Source organism: Mobula hypostoma, chromosome 5, assembly GCF_963921235.1.
Source record: "Mobula hypostoma chromosome 5, sMobHyp1.1, whole genome shotgun sequence".
Lineage (NCBI taxonomy): Eukaryota > Metazoa > Chordata > Chondrichthyes > Myliobatiformes > Myliobatidae > Mobula > Mobula hypostoma.
Window position 1 is genome coordinate 79,597,199 of NC_086101.1, and position 23,195 is coordinate 79,620,393.

At 39.2% G+C, this 23,195-nt stretch overlaps 1 protein-coding gene across 6 annotated transcripts in view; it reads left to right on the forward strand.

Moving 5' to 3' along the window:
• orc4 (origin recognition complex, subunit 4) overlaps window positions 1-23,195 on the forward strand; it is a 132,231-nt gene that overhangs the window by 61,670 nt on the left and 47,366 nt on the right. For all 6 annotated transcript variants that reach the window (XR_010018040.1, XM_063048593.1, XM_063048597.1 and 3 more), the window contains 3 exons: window positions 12,359-12,434; window positions 18,180-18,265; window positions 21,410-21,458. Coding sequence is in view for 5 of the 6 variants with exons in the window: in XM_063048593.1 (XP_062904663.1) it covers window positions 12,359-12,434; window positions 18,180-18,265; window positions 21,410-21,458 (211 nt within the window). In the remaining variant the exon portion in view is untranslated. The remainder of the gene's footprint in view (window positions 1-12,358; window positions 12,435-18,179; window positions 18,266-21,409; window positions 21,459-23,195) is intronic.

Consider the following 23,195-nt stretch of genomic DNA (forward strand, 5'->3'; position numbering starts at 1 on the left):
GCAGGCCTACAGTCTGTCAAGGGTGTCAGAGTTTTAATGTTGTGAATGTCTGGCATTTAGAAACATTCAAAAATAGTCAACTCTTAAAAGTGTCATTCATAACAAATTGTTTAAAAGATTATTTTAAAATCTAAATGCTGTTATACACTTGAAAACATTTATGACAGTTCAATAGATTTATTAACTCAGTGAACTGAAAAAAATTAAATACTTGCACTTTCCCTCCCTTATTTTCTGTAGAGCTGACTGGTATTGCTGAAGCCACAGACAGGTTCAGAAGGCAGATTTGGATGCTGCAGCAGGCTGGTGCTCTGTTGCTGAATGATACGAAAGGTCCAATATCAGTTTGCAATTAGAACAAAATTGCTCAGTTCATCTGTTCTGGCACAATTGTGTTAGAGTCTTGAACATTATGAGTTAACTGAGAAGTTGCAATATTACGAAAAAGGTGGTGATGATGGTCTTGAGCTGCATTAAGGCAGGTAAATCCCCAGGGACTGGCCAAGTGTATCCTATGATGTTGAGGGAAGCAAAGGGAAAGTTGTTGAGGCCCTAGTTGAGATTTTTGTACTTCCGTAGACATGAGCGAAGACTGGAACGTGACTAATGTTGTACCTTTATTTAAGAAGGGCTGAAAGGCCAAATCAGGGGAATATGGGCTGGTTAGCCAACAAGCTATGGTGCATTAATTTAATGCAGGAGATTCTCTACATTTGGAATGGCAATGTCTGATTGAAGATAGACAGCATGGTATTGTATTTGGAAACTGCGTCTCATGAAGTTGATTGAGTTTTTTGAGAGGCAACCAAAACTATTGAAGTGGACAAGGTGGTAGATGTTGTCTATGTGGACATTAGTAAGTCCTTTGACAAGGTCTTACTTTGTAGGCCAGTTCAGAAGCTAAGCTTGTATGGAATCCAGGGTGAGCCTGGCAGTTAGATACAGAGAGTGGTAGTGGAGGGTTGTTTTTCAGATTGTACGCCTGTGATCCATGGTATACTGCAGAGATCAGTTGGTCTCCTGCTGTTTGTCATGTACGGTATATTAGCGGTTTGGATGAGAATGTAAGTGATGTGATTATTAAGTTTGCAACTGACAATAAAAAAGGTGGTTTAGTTGACAGGGAAGAAGCTCGTTGAAGATAACAGGATCTAGAAAAGAAATAGCAGATGAAACTTAACTCAATCAAGTGCTAGATCATGCATTTTAGGAAGTTGAACCAGGGTGAGACTTGCACAGTTAATGACAGAGCCCTGCAATATGTAAAATTTATCCATCTTCCACATCCCCATTGGAACTCAGTTACGTTTGCCCTTCTCAAATCTGTGAGGACTTTTAACATCATTATGTCCATGTCATCAGCTGTAGCAGTTTATCAGAGGGTAGTCCCTTTAATTTCTATAGTCCAATTTTTAAACTAACTAATCTTTGTTATCTGCAGAAAAGTATGCATATGTTTGTCACCAGGTGGTTTAGAATCATTCATGCTTTGCAGTCACTACAATGGAATAATGTGCTATGCTGATTTCTGATTAGATAACTCACTAGTGAAATTTAGCATGTTGATCACTTTTTAATAAAACCTGATGTCTGTAGATTTTACTTAAAGCGTCATGATGGCTTCATTACAAGTATTTGCATCCACTTTTGAAACTACTCAACTGCATTTGAGTTTCCAAACAGATAAACATGTGGACCCTGGACAACCAATGGGCATTCCTCAGCAATTGGATCTGACATTGTATTATCATTGTCTCCTCAACACTAAATTCTGCTAGTGACATGTATTTCAAACCTGGTTGAAAGGGCAAATATTGTGGATAGAAACATAGAAAATAGGAGCAAGAGCAGGTGATTTGGCCCTTTGTGGCTAGTCTTATCATTAGATGTGATCATGGCTGATCCTCTAAGAAATTATTAACCATTTAAATAGCATATCTTTAAAGTGGAAGGCATTCAGAAAATAAAAAAAGCTTTAAAATATTAATATCTGCAATGAAAGAGTCATTTGAAGATAACAATTATTGTTTCCTAAGTTTTTCAGCAATGAAGAGACTTTTGAACTTACATAATCCTTTTGCTTGAGGAATCCAGATTAACATTGGTAAAAGTTGATGTTGGCATGAAATATTTTGCTTGTCACTTATTGCATAAAAAAGTGCACCATCATAGTTTTTAATAGCCTTCAATAGTAGGAATGTAGCTCCATGAAGGAGCTGGGCAGTATTGTGGGGAAATGAGTTACTTGAATTAGCCTTGGGGTGGGGGGAATGGGGAGAAGAATGGTGAAATACGGTATACTTTTATTAAAACTGCATTTTATTGGAATAAAAAATTGTGTTTCAGGTCATGCCTGATTTAACATATCCGTTCTTGGCACAGACCACCAATGTGTCGACTTTTAATTCCCTAACTAAGTAAAGTTTTAATCCAGTATTTCAAACGTTTAACCTTCATTGGTCATTATTAAAAAAAGTGACCCATTCAAGAAGACTGTACAAAGATTAATGCTTGATTCAAAAGAAAATTTTCATGGAATGGGGTAGTGAAGGAAATAGATACTTAAATGGCTTTAGACATATGAATATGCAGTGAATGGAGAGATATCATGTACAGGCAATAGAGATTTAGTTAAATTCACCACATAGTGTTCCTGTGCTGTATGGTTCTTTGTTCAGTTCTGAATTTATTATGGAAACACACAGCACAGAAATGGGTCTTTGTGACCAAGTTCTTCCATGCCTTTCTATGCTAACCCCATTAGCTGCTCAAGAAATAATGGCTGACAAAGTGCAGTGACCATGAATCCTCTTGTCTGCATTAACCAAACATATCAAACATGGTCTGAGTTGTAGCTGATCTATTAATGGTTGTTATGTTTGTGTACTCAGAGTTTCAGCTCTCACAGCATTTATTTTTTTTAAAGTCTGGGATTTCTGTCTTCAGAAGCTTTTAGACCATCTGGATGAATTACTTTCTCACAGCAAAGGTATCTGAGAAACATTACATGCAAATAGTATCAATTGGTAGCAAAACAGTATAAATATTAAAAAACATTGGGAATTGTTAGGAATGAGGAGAATGACAGAAAGAAGAAATAGAATTCATTTCTCAACATTTAGTTTCTGCAAAGAATACTCATTTGTATGCAACTTGTTCTTTGTTCTTCTAGTATGCAAAAATTGTACCTGTGTTTGGAAATCCTTTGTAATTCAGAAATCTTTTATAAATCAGAATTTTTTGTGAGTGTTAAATGTGTTAAGAACAATTTGTCTAAATTTAAATGTGTATTATAAAAATAAAATAAACTACTTCTTCTTCTTCTTCATGTGCCTTGTGCGTTACACGCTTGGGTGATCATGGCTTTCCACATCGAACGATCCCATGCAGTGTCAATGATATCTTGCACACTTAGATCTGTTAGTTCTTTCACAGTGTCCATATATTTTCTTCTTTGCCTTCCTCTTCCACATTTCCCAGGCATACGGCCTTGTAATGTAAGGCATTCTATTTCTCCCTTTCTGATGACATAGCCCAGGAATTTAAGTTTCCTCTCATTTGATGTTCTCATTAAAGATCTTTTTGTATGGGCACGTTGGAGTACTGTCTCATTAGCTTCTTCATTAACTCTTTGGTAGGGAGGGAGAACCCACCAATCAAGCAATAGGTATAGACAGCTAGATCTTGCCGCAGAGACTAGACAGGAAAGTAAGCTAGTCCCTGGAGAGTAGTGGATACAGAAAAGCCTCCCTTCAGTGAGGGCACCCTAAATAGCTACAGTGTATGTGATAGAGTTTGAAATATCATTTTGGGTTTAGGCCTTTGCAGTCAGTGAATCCAATACCATCACAGCCTCATGAGCCTGATTGATTTTTCCAAGGAAGTGACAAATCAAATTAATGAAGGTAGACTCGCTAATGTGGTGTATACTTAAAGTTCAAAATAATTTTTTATTGAAGTACATAAATGTGAGAATTTTCTTATGGGCAATCACAGTAAATACAAAGAAACACAATGGAATCAATGAAAGACTGCTCACAACAGTTGGACAAACAACGAACATGCAAAAGACAACTCTGAAAATAGGAAAAGAAAAATATTAATAATAAAAAAACAATAAATATCAAGAACATAAGATGAAGAGTCCTTGAAAGTGAGTCCAGTCATGTTCAGTTCAGTGTTGGAGTGAAGTTATCCCATCTGGTTCAAGAGCCTGATGGTTGAGGGGTAATAACTCTTCCTGAAGCTGGTGGTGTGGGTCTTGAGACTCCTTTGCTTCCCTCCTGACAGCAGCAGGTGAGAAGAGAGCATGACCTGGATGGTGGGGGATTATGGATTTTACAAAGGCATTCGACAAGTTTCTCCCAGGCAGGTTCCTTAAGAAAGTTAGGAGACTTGGAATCCATCTGACTGCATGGATTCAGAATTGGTTGACTCACAGAAGGTAGTGGTTGGTAGTAGATGGAGTGCATTTTGCCTGGGGCTTCATGACTACTGGTGTTCTACAGCAGTGGTCCCCAACCACTGGGCCGCGAGGAAACGATATGGTTTGGCAATATGAAACAATATGGGTTAGCTGCACCTTTCCCCATTCCCTGTCACGCACTTTTGAACTTGACCCTCCCTCCCCCTGTCGGCAGGTCTGTGGTGCAAAAATGGTTGGGGACCCCTGTTCTACAGGATCTCTTCTGTGACCCTTGTTCTTTGTGATTTTTATAATTAGCTTAGATGAGGAAGTTTGCAGATGACATAAGATTGGAGGTGTTGTGGGTTACAATGGGACAGTGATAGAATGCATAGAGTTGCAAGAAAGGGTTTGTGAACCCTTTGCTTCTTGTTGATACTGAGTATACCATTTAAACATTCACAGTGCAGGTTCAGAAAAGTATCTGAATCTCTGGTGTAATGCCTTCTACAAAAGCTATTTGGAGTCAGGATTCCAATCAATGAAATGAGATTGGAGGTGTGGGTTGTAGAGGTGCCCAACCCTGTTTAAAACTGAGACACCCAAAGTCAGGTTACTGACAGAGCCTGCTCTTCTCAGGAAAGATCTGTTTCTGTGCACTATGCCTCGATCGAAACAAATTTCTAAGGACCTTAGAGAAAGAAGAATTGTAGAGATGCATGAAGCTGGAAAAGACTACAAAAGCATTTCTAAAGACCTGAGTGTTCATTAGTGCACAGTAAGAGAAAATATCTACAAATGGAAGAAATTCAGTATAGTTTGTACTCTCCCTAGGAGTGGGTGTCCAGTAAAGATCACACAAAGAGTACAATGTGCATTGCTGAAGGAGATGAAAAAGAACACAAAGGTAATAGTAAAAGACCTGCAGGAATCTCTAGAAAATGCTGAAGTTTCTGTTCATGTATCCCTGATAAGAAAAGCACTGAACAAGAATGGTGTTCATAGAAGGACACCAAGGAGAAAACCACTGCTCTAAAAAAATACATTGCTACACATCTCAAGTTTGCAAAAGACCACCTGGATGTTCCATAATGCTTCTGGGACAATGTTCTGTGGACAGATGAGACAAAAGTTGAACTTTTTGGCAGAAATATACACTACTATGTTTGAAGGAAAAAGGGCACTGCACATCAACACAAAAACCTCATGACAACTGTGAAGCATGGTGGAAGGAGCATCATGGTTTGGCACTGCTTTGCTGTCTCGGGGCCTGGACAGTTTCTAATCATTGAGGGAATAATGTATTCAAAATTATATCAAGGCATTTTACAGGAGAATGTCAAGGTAGTGGTCTGTCACCTGAAGCTTAATAGAAGTTGGATGATGCAATGATCAAAAAGACAAGAGTAAATCAACAACAGAATGGTTTAAAAAGAAGAAAACTCATGTTTTTTAATGGCCAAGTCAGAGTTCAGACCCTAACACAATTGAGATGCTGTGGCATGACCCGAAGAGGGTTGTTTATGCAAGGTATTCCAGAAATATTGATGAACTGCAACAGTTTTGTATGGAGGAATAGTCTAACATTCCTCCTCGCCATTATGCAAGTCTGATCAGCAGCTACAGGAAACGTTTGGTGGAGGTTACTGCTGATAAAGGAGGTTCTACCAGTTATTAAATACAAGGGTTCACATATGTTTTCCAACCTGGATTGTGAATGATTAAGCAATATGTTCAAAAAATACATGAAAAGTAAATTGGTTGTGTGTTATTAGTTTAGGCAGATTGTGCCTGTCTATTATAGTGAATTAGATGAAGATCAGACCACATTTTATTACTAATTAATGCATAAAACTAGGTAATTGCAAGGGGTTCACAAACGTTTTCTTGCAACTGTAGGTGGGCTGAGAAGTGGCAGATCAATTTCAATCTGGAAAGGTGATACAGTTTGGAAGGACAAAATTGAAGGAGGACACAAGGTTAATGACTGGATTTTTAGCAATTTAGAGGTACAGAAGGATCTTGGGGACCACATCCATAGACCCCTCAATTTCTGAACATGTCCAAAGATTCAAAGTACATCTATTATTAAAGTATGTATGCAGTATACAACTCTGAGATTAGTCTTCCCCATAGATAGCCACACTCGAGTATTGTGTTCAGTTATGGGAAGGATGTGGGAGCATTAGAGAAGGTGCAGAGAAGATTTACCCAGGTGCTGCCTGGATTAGAGAGCATGTCTTGAGAGGAAAGGTTGAGCAAGCTAGGTCTTTTCCTTTTGGAGCGAAGCAGGATGATAGGCGTCTTGATAGTGATAAGAAGCATAGTTAAAGTGGACACCAGTGCCTTTTTCTAGCGTGGAAATGGGAAATAAGAAGGGAAATACTCTTAAGGTGATTTGAGGAAAGTATAGGAGATGTTAGAGGTTGGTTTTTTTACACAGTGATTGGTAAGTGCATAGAACACACTGCCAGAGGTGGTATATTACGGATATTTAAGACACGTAGATAGGCACTTAGATAAAATAAAAATGGAGAGCTATGTGGGAGGGAAGGTCTAGATAGGTCTTGAAGTAGTTTAAAAGGTCAGCAGAACATCATTGGGCCAAACAGCCTGCGCTGTACAGTACTGTTTTATTCTCTGTGTTCTATACCCCCTGGGTTCTCATAGGGTCTGATAAATTGCAGTTACTGAGCATGGGTATTTGAAAAAAAATAAGACATAAATTTTTTTTTTAAACTAAAATAAGAAAATTGTTTTAGAATTTGTTTTATTCTGAATCTGTGATCCGGCTATAGCAAGAGGCTTCCTCTTGATCCTCAACTCCATTCTTACAAGCTATTTTAACTAAGGATGTCTTGTGGTTCTAAACTGTCCATGTTCAATAATAAGAACAGTATGTTTTTAAAACTTGCCCTAATGGAAATAAGTCTGATGTTCTGATGTTCCTCCAATCACCACTACTACCGCCAGTATCATCATTGCCAAGGCTATGAATCAACTGTCCAGTCCCAGGCAAGGGGATCCATTTTTTGTTAACAAAAGCCCAGGCAAGGATTTGGGATAAAGCCAGTTTCAGTGTTTGCAAACAAATGATTAAACCTAATAAACCATAAAGCATCACATTACAACCTACGCAAAGAGTGGGTTGCTCCAGCATGGTTAATGGGCAATTAACAGTGTGATTACATTATAATTACTGTTTTTAAATTGCTGAACAGCCTTAATTATTTTTATCTTTTGGCCAGTACTTGATAAGGGAATCATGTTGAGCTGGAGAAATGCACTACCTATGTTGTCATAGATATTATTAGAACCAGTAATGTTTCGAATACAGTGAATTCTGGTTAGTTGGGCCATTGGTTAAGCAGCACAGCCATTTATTTGGGACAGCTCTTGAAGAACAAAAGCGAATGAAGAAAATAGCTGGGATTCTCTTAATTTATTTGGGACTCTATGCCTCTTAATTGGGACAGGAGACTGTTGCCAAGCAGTTTTTAACTAGCATCAGTAGCATGCATTTATGTGGCCATTAGACACTACTCCATACTTAGAACAGTTTTAAAATAATGTACTTGTGAGTGTGTTCAAAACGCAGTGATTTTTGGTACTGATAGATGGCGAGAAATAAGCAGTCAGAACTGTTTGCTCACTGGACTTCAAGCACTCAGGCTTGGAGATGCCAGAAACAGCCAGGAGTGAAGATGCAGTGATTTTACTATTTAAGTATGTTCGGAACTACAAAGAATTTGAAGGTATCGACAGTCATCTGGAATATTATAAGATTTGGTAGATGCAGTCATCTACCATTGTATGACTGTAGACTATTGTCTGCACTGGGTGTCTGTGCTGATTTTGTTCATTTACATTCAATCAAAGGAACATGACAGCATATACTGGATGAATTTCTCCATCAATAACTATTAGGATCTAATATACAATAATGATGATATATAATATTGATTTAAATACATCATTAGTTACTCAGTTTACCTTTTTCATACCTTTCTACCTATTTCCATGAAACTTCAGCTAATGGAAGCCCCTGGTTAATTGGGCCGAAATGTATGGGTCCCGATGTGTCCACTATATATAGTGTATATTGCTACACTGGATTCAGTGCAGACTGCTCAGATGTTCAAAAATCCAAAAAGTCTGGGGGGGGTGGGGAGCCAGACGAAACACAGTTGAATTAAACTGAGGAAGCAGCCTAGGATTTAGACTTTGTGTTGGACGTAACTGCAGTTGTGTGAACAAATAAAGATAAAGTTATGTTTAAATAAAAAACTGTTGTATCATTGGTTGAGTAAGAATCAAGTTGGAAGAGATCCAGGAATATTAGTAAATTGTATTTGATGTGGCTGATTACTACTAAAGCAATTTACTAAGCATGTAGAATACTGAACTGCCTACAGTGGAATACAAAGTGGGAAAGTTCTGCTTAAATTTCTAGATTTTAAATTCCTGAGGTGCTGGGAGTTGGATTGAGGCTTCTAATGGCAGTACTGAAAAATTCAGCAAAACATAAGTCTGAGTTGCTTTAATGCAGTCACAACAGTTGCGTACTTGTCAAAAGTAATAATTATCTATTTTTAAATGGTTTCCATGAGCCAGGATTTGAAATGGAGATTACTCTTTAAATAGCCTGATTATTAAGACCCACTTCATTTCAATGGAACAAAGAGGGACAACGGGACAAGTTAAGATAAGAAATATATGTAACCAGACTTTGGCTCAGAATAGGTTAGGATGTTAAATGCCCAAGTTATCCAGAAATGCTCTGTGGATCAAGATACATTGTAAAGAGAGAACATTGTTTTGTGCTATGATATTTTTATTATTGCTTCATTCAGGTCTCCTGGTCTCCATACTATTGTATACACTCTGCTGACTGTTATTTGCAGAGCTTGTTTTTTTTCTGTCTGCACACTGGGTGTTCAACTGCCCTGTTTTAAAGGGTTCTTTGTTTTGTGGCTGCCTGTAAGGAGACGAATCTCAAGATTGTATATAGTATACATACTCTGATAGTATGCGGGGTACCGCAAGGCTCAGTGCTGGGACCCCAGTTGTTTACAATATATATTAATGACTTGGATGAGGGAATTAAATGCAGCATCTCCAAGTTCGCGGATGACACGAAGCTGGGCGGCAGTGTTAGCTGTGAGGAGGATGATAAGAGGATGCAGGGTGACTTGGATAGGTTGGGTGAGTGGGCAAATTCATGGCAGATGCAATTTAATGTGGATAAATGTGAAGTTATCCACTTTGGTGGCAAAAATAGGAAAACAGATTATTATCTGAATGGTGGCCGATTAGGAAAAGGGGAGGTGCAACGAGACCTGGGTGTCATTACACACCAGTCATTGAAAGTGGGCATGCAGGTACAGCAGGCGGTGAAAAAGGCGAATGGTATGCTGGCATTTATAGCGAGAGGATTCGAGTACGGGAGCAGGGAGGTACTACTGCAGTTGTACAAGGCCTTGGTGAGACCACACCTGGAGTATTGTGTGCAGTTTTGGTCCCCTAATCTGAGGAGAGACATCCTTGCCATAGAGGGAGTACAAAGAAGGTTCACCAGATTGATTCCTGGGATGGCAGGACTTTCATATGAAGAAAGACTGGATGAACTGGGCTTGTACTCGTTGGAATTTAGAAGATTGAGGGGGGAACTGATTGAAACGTATAAAATCCTAAAGGGATTGGACAGGCTAGATGCAGGAAGATTGTTCCCGATGTTGGGGAAGTCCAGAACGAGGGGCCACAGTTTGAGGATAGAGGGGAAACCTTTTAGGACCAAGATTAGGAAAAACTTCTTCAGACAGAGAGTGGTGAATCTGTGGAATTCTCTGCCACAGGAAACAGTTGAGGCCAGTTCATTGGCTATATTTAAGAGGGAGTTAGATATGGCCCTTGTGGCTACGGGGGTCAGGGGGTATGGAGGGAAGGCTGGGGTGGGGTTCTGAGTTGGATGATCAGCCATGATCATAATAAATGGCGGTGCAGGCTCGAAGGGCCGAACGGCCTACTCCTGCACCTATTTTCTATGTTTCTATAGTAAAACATACTCTGAACTATTTGTTTTCCCCATTAGCTGCAACAAAAGATACGTTCAATTATGTTCTTGTTGTAGTGAAAAGGACAATCTGTTTTGAAGATTTTGTCTGAAATTTAAATGAGGCCATTGGTAAGATGAAGGATTCTGGACCAATAACATTATTTTTCTTTCCATATATGGTGTCTGACCTGTTGAATGCATCCAGCATTTTCTGTTTTTATTTCAGATTTCCATCATCTAAGCTTATTCTTTTTTAAACTCAAGGTTATTTTGCTGTGGACAGACATTATACTTAATGTATGAATGTTGGAGTTAGGATAGAATTGTCAAATTAACTTGTGGGACATGTTTTTTCTGGGATTTGGAAAATTTAATGTTGTCCAAAATCAGCAGCTTTTTCAACACGCCATGTTCAACCTGAAGGAATATAAACTGTAATGTAGTCATAAGATATGACAACGACATCCCATTATGAATAAGTAAAAAATAATGCATATGACTCTTGATTGCTGACATCTATTCTTCCATTACTGCGCATGCAATTTTTAATCATTAGATATAGTGTTGTTGAAAAGGACTGGGTTTTGCTATTTTGCTGGAAAGGGTAGACTCCAAGGACTGTGCAGAGTGCTTTATAAGGTTGAAACCAGACTTTCCTTGACTTCTCGCCTTTGTACTCAAGCTTTTAGACAGCCTATGGCAGATGTCAACACAGCTTCTTCCACATGCCCTTCGGCTTTCCACTGTGGACATTTTCACATATGTTCCACACCTAAGACCTGTCTTCCAGAACTTGTGTAGAACCTCTTCCTCCTTTTTTATTGCTGGAGTTGGCTTTTTTGAGTACACATATTCTCTGACCCTGCTGCATTCTATTCATAATAGCATTTTTCCACATGTTGAACATTCAGTTAACAGCAGTGAAAGTAAAATCAAGAATTACATGCTTATAGTGTATGTAGTTTGTAAATTATGAAAAATAAAGAAGGGAATATGAGGGGATTAGTCATTTAAGTATGTTGTCATCTTCTGTAATCTCTGGATCTTGTCTGCCTGTAGCCATGTCAGCACCATGTGATGGAGAGGGTTCTCTGTTTCTGAGTACTTTATAATTCAATGTTGTTAATGACTCTGTACCACATTCAGGTGAGAGATGAGTTCTTGTAATATTTGGTTAATGTGTTCATTACGAGTGCATGATTGGCAGTTTTTCATACCAGCAAAATGTTTCTGAAGTGCCTGGGGATATTTTGGTACAAATGCATGATACTTTTGTGATTTGATTAATAGAGAATCTTTCTGAGGAAATTTTTTGAGATGTATTTCTTTTAGAAGGGTTTGTGTGGTTATTGCAATTGATGGAGCTAGCGGAGTAGAAAGAGGAAAAGGAAGAAGTTGCCTTCACTGAATAGTTATGCTGGTGCAGTCAGTAAATTACTGACTACAAGAGAATCCAGTGTCATGATTTCTGGTTACCTGCTGATGCTGTTCATGTGTCTACCTCAAGAGTTTTCCTGACCATCTGTGTTCAATTATGATTCTGTTCCTCTCCATATTATCTCTGGAATGAGTTGCTTATTCCCTTTCATGCTTGCCCTTTCAAATAAACTGTCATCTACAGAAGGATTTCCAGCATCATTTTCTGACACATAGCATCTTCCTTTGACCAGCCTCAACTGATATTAGCGATTCCCAAAACTGAGTCTCCAAGATCAGAAGCAATGCCTTGATGAATCGTTGTCCATGCTCCACTGGTTCAAATAGATGCAAGTTATTTGTCTTTTTTCTGTATCTGCTGCTGTGCTATAAGTTTTTCATCTTGTATCTCTGAAAGTTAATGTCAAAAAGGAGCTTTTGCTCCTGAAGTGTTGAACCCTTATTTTATTTTATTGTTTTAGCTGCTGAAAAGTGTGTTAAATGAACTGAAGGAAAGAAAGCAAATTGAGGAAAACCTTCTGCAAGTGCACTTAAATGGTGAGTAGCATTTTCCAACAGGATGCAATGTATCTTTTACCTATAGATCCATAACAGGGCTTTGTATGGAGTGAAGCTCTTTTTTTTATCTGATTTTGGAAAAAAAATTAAATTTAAGCATAAATAGTGAAATCTGAAATGATTTTAGTAATTTCCAGTTGATGCAAATACATAAAATTAGAATTGTCAGACTGGTGTCTGCAGTAAATACTGTTTTTTTTTACATTGATATGGAAAATTAGACAGCTTGGTCCTGATGAAGGGTCTTGGCCCAAAACATCGAGTGTTTACTCTTCCCCATAGATGCTGCTTGGCCTCGGTTCACAAAGCTGTGCCAAACATGTTCTTACCGTAGAACTACCTAGGCTTACCCATAGCCCTCTATTTTTCTGAGCTCCATGTAGCCATCCAGGAGTCTCTTAAAAGAACCTATCGTTTCTGCGTCCACCACCACCGCCGGCAGCCCATTCCACGCACTCACCACTCTCTGCGTAAAAAAAACTTACCCCTGACATTTCCTCTGTACCTGCTTCCAAGCACCTTAAAACTATGCCCTCTCGTGCTGCAAATGACAAATTACTACTGGTTTACTTATAAGAAAAAGACTTTGCTGTCTTTATTGGAAAGAATTGAGGGCAAGGAGTGAGGAAGAGAAAAAGATGTTATCTGATAAATCTCCTTGGTTACTTAGAGAGTAGGTAGGTACCTGGAATAGGGTAGTAGTTGAAACGAGCAGTTTGGTGGATTTTTGGAAGCTTTCAAATAGACATATAAATGTTAAGGAAATGGAGGGATATGAATGATACACAAATAGAGGATATTTAGCGTAAATTAGCATCCAGATTAACACAACATTGTGGACCAAATGGCCTGTTCCGAGCTATAATGTTCTGTGTTCTATTTTTTATTGTCTCTATTGCATCCCGCTGCAGTTCGGGAGAAGCAACTTCGAATTAAAAAGTTAAATCTAATTTTACCATGGTACTGCAACATAAACTGAGAATCACCTTTGATTGGCACCTGATTAGTTCCAAGGGTTTAGATGGGGCAGAGTTTGTTAAGTGTGTCCAGGATGGATTCCTGTCACAGTATGTGCACAGGCCGATCAGGGGGAATGCCATACTAGATCTAGTACTAGGTAGTGAACTGGGTCAGGTCACAGATCTCTCAGTGGGTGAGCATCTGGGGGACAGTGACCACCACTCCCTGGCCTTTAGCATTATCATGGAAAAGGATAGAATAAGAGAGCACAGGAAAATTTTTAATTGGGGAAAGGCAAATTATGAGGCTATAAGGCTAGAACTTGTAGGTGTGAATTGGGATGATGTTTTTGCAGGGAAATGTACTATGGACATGTGGTCGATGTTTAGAGATCTCTTGCGGGATGTTAGGGATAAATTTGTCCCGGTGAGGAAGATAAAGAATGGTAGGGTGAAGGAACCATGGGTGACAAGTGAGGTGGAAAATCTAGTCAGGTGGAAGAAGGCAGCATACATGAGGTTTAGGAAGCAAGGATCAGATGGGCCTATTGAGGAATATAGGGAAGCAAGAAAGGAGCTTAAGAAGGGGCTGAGAAGAGCAAGAAGGGGGCATGAGAAGGCCTTGGCAAGTAGGGTAAAGGAAAACCCAAGGCATTCTTCAATTATGTGAAGAAAAAGAGGATGACAGGAGTGAAGGTAGGACCGATTAGAGATAAAGGTGGGAAGATGTGCCTGGAGGCTGTGGAAGTGAGCGAGGTCCTCAATGAATACTTCTCTTCAGTATTCACCAATGAGAGGGAACTTGATGATGGTGAGGACAATATGAGTGAGGTTGATGTTCTGGAGCATGTTGATATTAAGGGAGAGGAGGTGTTGGAGTTGTTAAAATACATTAGGACAGGTAAGTCCCCGGGGCCTGACGGATTATTCCCCAGGCTGCTCCACGAGGCAGGAGAAGAGATTGCTGAGCCTCTGGCTAGGATCTTTATGTCCCCGTTGTCCACGGGAATGGTACCGGAGGATTGGCGGGAGGCGAGTGTTGTCCTCTTGTTCAAAAAAGGTAGTAGGGATAGTCCGGGTAATTATAGACCAGTGAGTCTTACGTCTGTGGTGGGAAAGCTGTTGGAAAAGATTCTCAGAGATAGGATCTATAGGCATTTAGAGAATCATGGTCTGATCAGGGACAGTCAGCATGGCTTTGTGAAGGGCAGATCGTGTTTAACAAGCCTGATAGAGTTCTTTGAGGAGGTGACCAGGCATATAGATGAGGATAGTGCAGTGGATGTGATCTATATGGATTTTAGTAAGGCATTTAACAAGGTTCCACACGGTAGGCTTATTCAGAAAGTTAGAAGGCATGGGATCCAGGGAAGTTTGGCCTGGTGGATTCAGAATTGGCTTGCCTGCAGAAGGCAGAGGGTGGTAGTGGAGGGAGTACATTCAGATTGGAGGATTGTGACTAGTGGTGTCCCACAAGGATCTGTTCTGGGACCTCTTTGTGATTTTTATTAACGACCTGGATGTGGGGGTAGAAGGGTGGGTTGGCAAGTTTGCAGACGACACAAAGGTTCATGGTGTTGTAGATAGTGTAGAGGATTGTCAAAGATTGCAGAGAGACATTGATAGGATGCAGAAGTGGGCTGAGAAGTGGCAGATGGAGTTCAACCCAGAGAAGTGTGAGGTGGTACACTTTGGGAGGACAAACTCCAAGCCAGAGTACAAAGTAGATGGCAGGATACTTGGTAGTGTGGAGGAGCAGAGGAATCTGGGGGTACATGTCCACTGATCCCTGAAAGTTGCCTCACAGGTGTATAGGGTAGTTAAGAAAGCTTATGGGGTGTTAGCTTTCATAAGTCGAGGGATAGAGTTTAAGAGTCGCGATGTAATGATGCAGCTCTATAAAACTCTGGTTAGGCCACACTTGGAGTACTGTGTCCAGTTCTGGTCACCTCACTATAGGAAGGATGTGGAAGCATTGGAAAGGGTACAGAGGAGATTTACCAGGATGCTGCCTGGTTTAGAAAGTATGCATTATGATCAGAGATTAAGGGAGCTAGGGCTTTACTCTTTGGAGAGAAGGAGGATGAGAGGAGACATGATAGAGGTGTACAAGATAATAAGAGGAATAGATAGAGTGGATAGCCAGCGCCTCTTCCCCAGGACACCACTGCTCAATACAAGAGGACATGGCTTTAAGGTAAGGGGTGGGAAGTTCAAGGGGGATATTAGAGAAAGGTTTTTTACTCGGAGAGTGGTTGGTGTGTGGAATGCACTGCCTGAGTCAGTGGTGGAGGCAGATACACTAATGAAGTTTAAGAGACTACTAGACAGGTATATGGAGGAATCTAAGGTGGGGGCTTATATGGGAGGCAGAGTTTGAGGGTCGGCACAACATTGTGAGCCGAAGGGCCTGTACTGTACTGTACTATTCTATGTCTATGTCTATCACTAACCTACAAACTATACTTAACATTACCCTTTACTTGCTTTGATCCCCTGTAGAAAAGTTCTACCCTTGTGCTTGTGAATCAGAATCAGGTTTAATATAGCTGTCTGTGTTGTGCCATGGAATCATATGAGACATTTCTCAAACTTCTTTAAACAGAAAGGAGACAATCAGGACTATGTCAGCTTTCAGAGTAGTACCAAAATCATACAGATGCTGGAAATCTGGAAACAAAAGTAAGAAAGTGATGCAGCTAGTCAGTTCAGACAGCATTTGTGGAGAGAAAAAGAGTTACTAGTTCAATTCAGAGACCCTATGTTATCCTTCGTTATTTGACCTGACTGTTAACAGCATATCCTTCTCTTAATTTGAGGCTAGAAGTTGGTAGTTTATAAAGAGTAATGTTTAACCATCTAGAACACAAGCCCAAACTTAAATAAAGTGTGTCTCAAATTAATACTTTTAAAATTCAAATTTAGAGGAAACTCAACTTCCTACAGATCTGGCAGGGAAAGGTTCCCTGGGATGGATAAACAAAAATATAACATGCTGAAAGTGGGAGCAAAGGGGAATTTGGAAAAGTATTGCAGCAATGGTTATGTGCAAAGTTAAAAATTTACTGACTCACAATCAGTAAGTCAGAGAGTATTTTAAAAATCGATTTAAGTATATTCAATTTGTGATGAATATGCTAGATAGCTGGAATATTTACTTGTGTTTACTAAACAAGTTAAAACCAATGATCTTACCTGAAGTAGTGCTAAACCAAGCAATATTGATTTGTTTGTTATGCAGCTGATATCAATTCATATGAGCTGAAAGTGCATTAAGCAAATAATACCCTAGGGACCAGTGATAGTCTAATATTGAGCCTTTGGGAGGAATTTGTGAGCTTGGGGCTGTTACAATGAGCCAGACTCTAGTGAGGTTCAAGGAGATTGGGTACAACTTTACTTGGTGCCTGTGTTCAAAAGATGGCTCAAAATGCACATGGGTAATAGCAGAATAATTATTTTAGTTACCAAGTTAATTATCTCCTATAAGTATCATCTGTGTAGTTGTACATCTGCATTTGCAGGAGGTGGTCTTGGTTATCAAAGCATTCATACATTGATAGAACGTCACTATTTTGTGGACTGTGGAAAGAATCTTTGACAATGTTTTACTTCAACATTCAAAAAGGCATTTTATAGACATTCAACATTTTTTTATAAAAGATGATGGATAAACTCAGCTAGGGATCTGTAATAAATTCTGAAGTAGTGAACATTCTCCATGGGGAAAGAAGTACTGAACTGACAGTACGAGGACATAGTATTTGGTTTACCACAGTGTTTAATTAAGTAAATAACCTTTGTTTATAAACCACATGCCAAGTTTTCAAATTGCATGGAAGTTGATCGCGATTAATGCAGGTGCCAATTTCATGAAGTCGTTTGGTTAGACCATGACAATTTTCTCTAGACTTTTCTCCCTAGCTAGATTTAAAATTGGACTGACAGAATTCCAAAGTAATTAAAACATATCAGGAACATGAATGGATAAATCATATTTTTCTTCCATTACTTTCTTCCTTCAGTACAATAAATAGTAATTGATGACCGCTTTTTGACTACAATTACCACTCTATTATATTCCACTATGCCCCGCTTTATTCATCAATCTTTTTCCATGCAGTTCTCTATTGAAGGCTTGTTGTGAATGTCTAATTACACCATCATATGATTTCCACTCTTTATTTCCAGTTAATAATACAGTATCAAGAAGAATAGGTTGGATTGAAAACATTTGCTATGTTTAAAAGAACGATAGCTTTCTTTTGTTAAATAAGTGTGTGTCCATTTTGTTGTCTTCAACTAATTTCACTTGTTTTCATTTTTATATTATTTTTAAGAAACCTTCAAAAAGCAAACTTTGCTGTTGATAATCATCTTTTGTGCTTTTTCTTATGATCATCAGCAAAATTAGTCTCTTCAGATTTAAATGTGGTCCTTCGACTATCAAGGGATCGCAGGAGAATTTGTTCAGCACTCTGTTTTACATCTGCCCTCCCCTCCTCCCTCTCCCTGCCTTACTCTCTCCCCCCGCTCTGTCCCCACCCACTCTCTACCCCCCCCCCACTCTCTCGATATGTGAGAGTTACAGAGAAATAAATACAGTACTTGAACAGGATTGACAGGAATGCTCTGTTTTAATGGGCCGAGTAGCTGTCTATATCATAACAAAATCGGAGATACTTTCTTTTGGGAAATAGCTTTATTTTTGTCCAACAGTTGAAGTAATAAAACTATTGTAATCATGTTTTTTTTCCCATTTTAGGGTTATTGCAAACAGATGACAAGGTTGCACTGAAAGAAATCACAAGGCAGCTTCAGCTTGAGAATGTTGTTGGAGATAAAGTTTTTGTGAGTTTTTTATTTGATAGTTCAATTGTGACATTGTGCATGTTTTTGTACCTAATATTACAATGGCATTTTCAATTGGAATGAAAGTCTTAAAACCAATGTTTCTTTTAGTATGAGTTAACTCCTGTAAGTCAATAATTTTTCTGTAAACCTGCAAACACGAGGAATTCTGCAGATGCTGGAAATTCAAGCAACACACATCAAAAGTTGCTGGTAAACGCAGCAGTCCAGGCAGCATCTCTAGGAAGAGGTACAGTCGACGTTTCGGGCCGAGACCCTTCGTCAGGACTAACCGAAGGAAGAGCTATCTTACTAGCTCTTCCTTCGGTTAGTCCTGACGAAGGGTCTCGGCCCGAAACGTCGACTGTACCTCTTCCTAGAGATGCTGCCTGGCCTGCTGCGTTCCACCAGCATTTTTTGTGTGTGTTGACTGTAAACCTGGTCTGTTCTTTATCATCAATTTTTAATTTAAAAATTTCAGAAGCATCCAAATGTGATGCTTCTTCCACATATTGGAACTCACAGTGCATGTGTAAAATCACAAATGTCAAATTATTACGTTTATACATTTTTGATATACATCTCTAAATGCTACAGTCCTTTTACTGGAGTTACTCCCATGGCATTATGAGAGCAAGTTCCAGGACATTGATGTTGGTGATGATGTGTTTTGAGGTTAAATACTAAAATGATTCAAAATTGGTTGGCAGGCAGGAAGCGAGGAGAATAAACGGGTCTCTTTGCAGATGGTAGGTGGTAACTAATGAGTAGCACAATGATCATTGCTTGGGCTCTAGCTATTCCTAACATGCATATCAAAGATTTATTTGAGGGAAATAAAAGTTAAATAAACTCTCCACACTTGCAGTTAACACATAGTTATTGTGGATAGAGTAGGACTGTGAGTGTGATTGTGAAGTAAGATAGAGGATGCAATTTGATGTAGGCAAGTTGTATGAGTGAGTAAACGAATGACAAATGCATTTAACATAGATACCCGGGAGGTTATTCACTTTGGTTCAAAAGACAGATTATTGTTTAAAAGGTGACAGATTGGAAAAAGAGAAGGTAATATGAGATTTGGATATTCTTTTGCACCAATTGCACCAATTTTCAGGTGCAGGAGGAAGCAATCAGGAAGGCAAATGGTCTGTTGGCCTTCCATTGTGAGAGGATTTGGATACAGAGGCATGACTACAGCTGCACAGGGTGTAACAAGACCTTCTCCTTGGAACTTTGCAGCTGTTTTGTAGCTCGTGGTCTCCTTTTCTGAAGGGAGTCTTTCCTAGGATGGCAAGACTAATGTACGAACAGACATGGGTTGATCAAGCCTGTGTTCTTGGGAGTTTAGGAGATCGCATAGATACCATTTCACTTCGTTCTCTAGCTCTTTCCTCTCCTCTGACTTGTTATTTGAGAAATAGCCTACGACGGCATTATCTGAAGATGGAGTTAGAGCAGAAACAGGCCATGCAATGGTAAGTGTACATGGAGTAGAGAAGGGTGTTGAGACTGGCCATGCAAAGGGACGTGTTGAATCCCGGATCTGGCAATGTGGAGATGAGTTTGTTTGGAATTATAGCATTGAAAGTGGAGCTGTATTCAATAAACAATATCTAATTGTCCAGATGCTCAGAGCTGAATTTAGGGCCTAGCAGATAGCATCTGCTATAGGCCTGGACCGTTGTTAGGCAAATCATTGTGGGTCAATGTTGTCTGGGAGGCTAGAGTTAATGTGTTCCATGACTGGCTTCTGAAAGCATGAAGACTAGATTCTTTGGATCTTTTGAGGAAGCCTTGTGGCACTTCTGCCTGAATATGATTGGACCTGTTATTGGTGTAGTGCCTCCATTCATTGTTTGTCCCTCACGAATCATGAATAGATATAGAAGGAATACAGAGATCTGATTTAATCAGTTTCTTCATGAGATATCTTAGCTCTGTCTATGCATGGCATTGTTGTTATTTAGTACACGTACTTCTTGAAGAATAAGATCACATAGATAAGTCATTGCATTAAGATGTACGTGAATTTTCAAATTCATCAAGGTTCTAAAGTAAATCTATTATCAAAATACATGTAGGTCACTATATAAACCCTGAGATTCATTTTCTTTTGGGCATACTCTGTGTGGAAGGCTCAAACTCTGAACTGCTCAGCATGGTGCTACGTGCTTCATCAAAGCACACAGCAATTCAAAGCTGAATGTCTTAATGCAGTGGTAGAATGTTGTGGTGAAGAAAGGGGAAAGAAGTCAAACAGGGCTACAAATTGCTCTCGTCTGCATCCTAATGTGCCTTGCCAAAGAATATTTGCATCCAAATATGGACCCCTCATGTATCTGAAGAGCTACATGAACCTGATGATCATCATCCTCAATTCCATTGGACTATTCAAGTATAACTTGACAAGTTCTGTTGAGGCTTGACTGGATTAGCATTTAAGTGTGCTTGCTGCTGTGCCTAGCTTGTCCTTCTGTTTCTGTTGTACTAGGATAGATTCCTAGGTGGGCAGTGAGGTTGCTTCATGTGATGATGTGTATTTCACCTGCTACTGTGCTTTATGGATGCCCAATTTTGAGTTGCCAGATGTTTCTGAGCCTTTCCCATTTAGTATGACTATAGTATTAAACAATACATTGGAGAGTGTTCTTGAAGGTTATTATTAATACAATCGATTTTCCTTTTGAAGTACCAAAATAAAAGAGAAACTGCTGAGGGGCTCACAGGAAATTCAAAAGCATCTTTAGAGAAAGAAACCTAGGTAACACGTCAGGCTAATTGTGATTCTTTCATGATAACTGGTCAGTGACCTGAAACCTTAACTCTGTTTCAGATGTGCCTCATCTGCTGAATATCCCTTTCATTCCTTTTTATTTGTTTTGCATTCAGCTATTACTGTTTTTTTTTTGATGCTGAAAGTTCTATACATACTTTCCTAGGAGCACTAATGAAAGGCTAACTTGGGCTGTTAATACTGAATTGATGCAATGGCAAGTAGATAAATTGCAAAAACATCTTATTCAACATGCAGACCATCTGGAGGATTTGATTGAAATCTAATCTTATTTTTTTTAAATATTTGCACAGAGTCCATGACAATTGAATAAAACTCACTTGATTATATTTATGTTGTAATTACAGGGCAGTTTTGCTGAAAATCTTTCTTTTCTTCTTGAAGCTTTGAAGAAAGGTACTGACTTTTTGTTGATTGTTCTAACGTTCATCACTTGATAGTTTTTGATTAAGATAATTGTTTTTTAATTACATTAAACTACATGGGTCAGATTTGATTGACTTGTTATTGTTTCAACCCCCGTGTTAATGATTATTAAATGGTTCCCCAGTACAATAAGATAGACCCTTGACCTCCCTATCTACCTTGTTATGATCTTACACCTTATTGTTTACCTGCAATGCACTTTCTCTGTAGCTGTTATACTTCTGTTTTTTCTACCTTGTTCTATCTCATTATACTGAGTAATTATATGCAAGACTAGCTTTTCGCTTTATCTCAGTACATGTGAAAATAATAAACCAATTCCAATTCTAGTAGCTTCTTCCAGATTTCTTTCCAGTCCTGATGAAGGGATTTTATTACCCTTCGTACAGTGGTGCTAGAAAGTTTGTGAACCCTGTAGGAATTTCTCTGTTTCTACATAAATATGACATAAAATGTGATCAGATCTTCACATAAGTCTTCTAACTAGATAAAGAGAACCCCATTAAATAAATAACACAAAAAACATTTTACTTGTTCATTTATTTATTGAGAAAAAATAATCCAATATTGCATGTATTTGCTGGAAAAAGTATGTGAACCTTTGCTTTCAGTAACTGGTGTGATCCTTTTGTACAGCAATAACTTCAACCAAATGTTTCCAGTAACTGTTAGTCAGTCCTGCACATCAGCTTAGAGGAATTGTAGGCCATTCCTCCTTACCAAATGGCTGGATGTTGGTGGGCTTCCTTGCATGAATTGCTTGCTTCAGGTCCTTCCGCATTTCCTTAGGCTGAGGACTTTGACTCAGTCATTCCAGAAAGTAATTTCAGTCGTTTTCAGAAGGCCTTTGACAAGGTGCCACGCATGAGGCTACTTAACAAGATAAGAGCCCATGGAATTACGGGCAAGTTACATATGTGGATAGAGTGTTAGCTGATTGGCAGGAAACAGAGAGTGGGAATAAAGGGATCCTATTCTGGTTGGCTGCCAGTTACCAGTGGTGTTCCACCGGGGTCCGTGTTGGGGCAGCTTCTTTTTACATTGTACATAAACGATTTGGATTATGGCTTTGTGGCCAAGTTTGCTGATGATACGAAGATAGGTGGAGACGCCAGTAGTGCTGAGGAAACAGAGAGTCTGCAGAGAGACTTGAATAGATTGGAAGAATGGGCAAAGAAATGGCAAATGAAATACAATGTTGGAAAGTGTATGGTTATGCACTTTGGCAGAAGAAATAAATGAGCAGACTATTATTTAAATGGGGAGAGAATTCAAAGTTCTGAGGTGCAACGGGACTTGGGAGTCCTCGTACGAGATACCCTTAAGGTTAACCTCCAGGTTGAGTTTGTTGGTGAAGAAGGTGAATGCAATGTTGGCATTCATTTCTAGAGGAATAGAGTATAGGAGCAGGGATGTGATGTTGAGGCTCTATAAGGCGTTGGTGAGACCTCACTTGGAGTACTGTGGGCAGCTTTGGTCTCCTTATTTAAGGATGTGCTGACGTTGGAGAGGGTACAGAGAAGATTCAGTAGAATGATTCCGGGAATGAGAAGGTTAACATAAGAGGAACGTTTGTCTGCTCTTGGACTGTATTCCTTGGAGTTTAGAAGAATGAGGGGAGACCTCATAGAAACATTTCGAATGTTGAAAGGCATGGACAGAGTGGATGTGGCAAAGTTGTTCCCCATGATGGGGGAGTCTAGTACG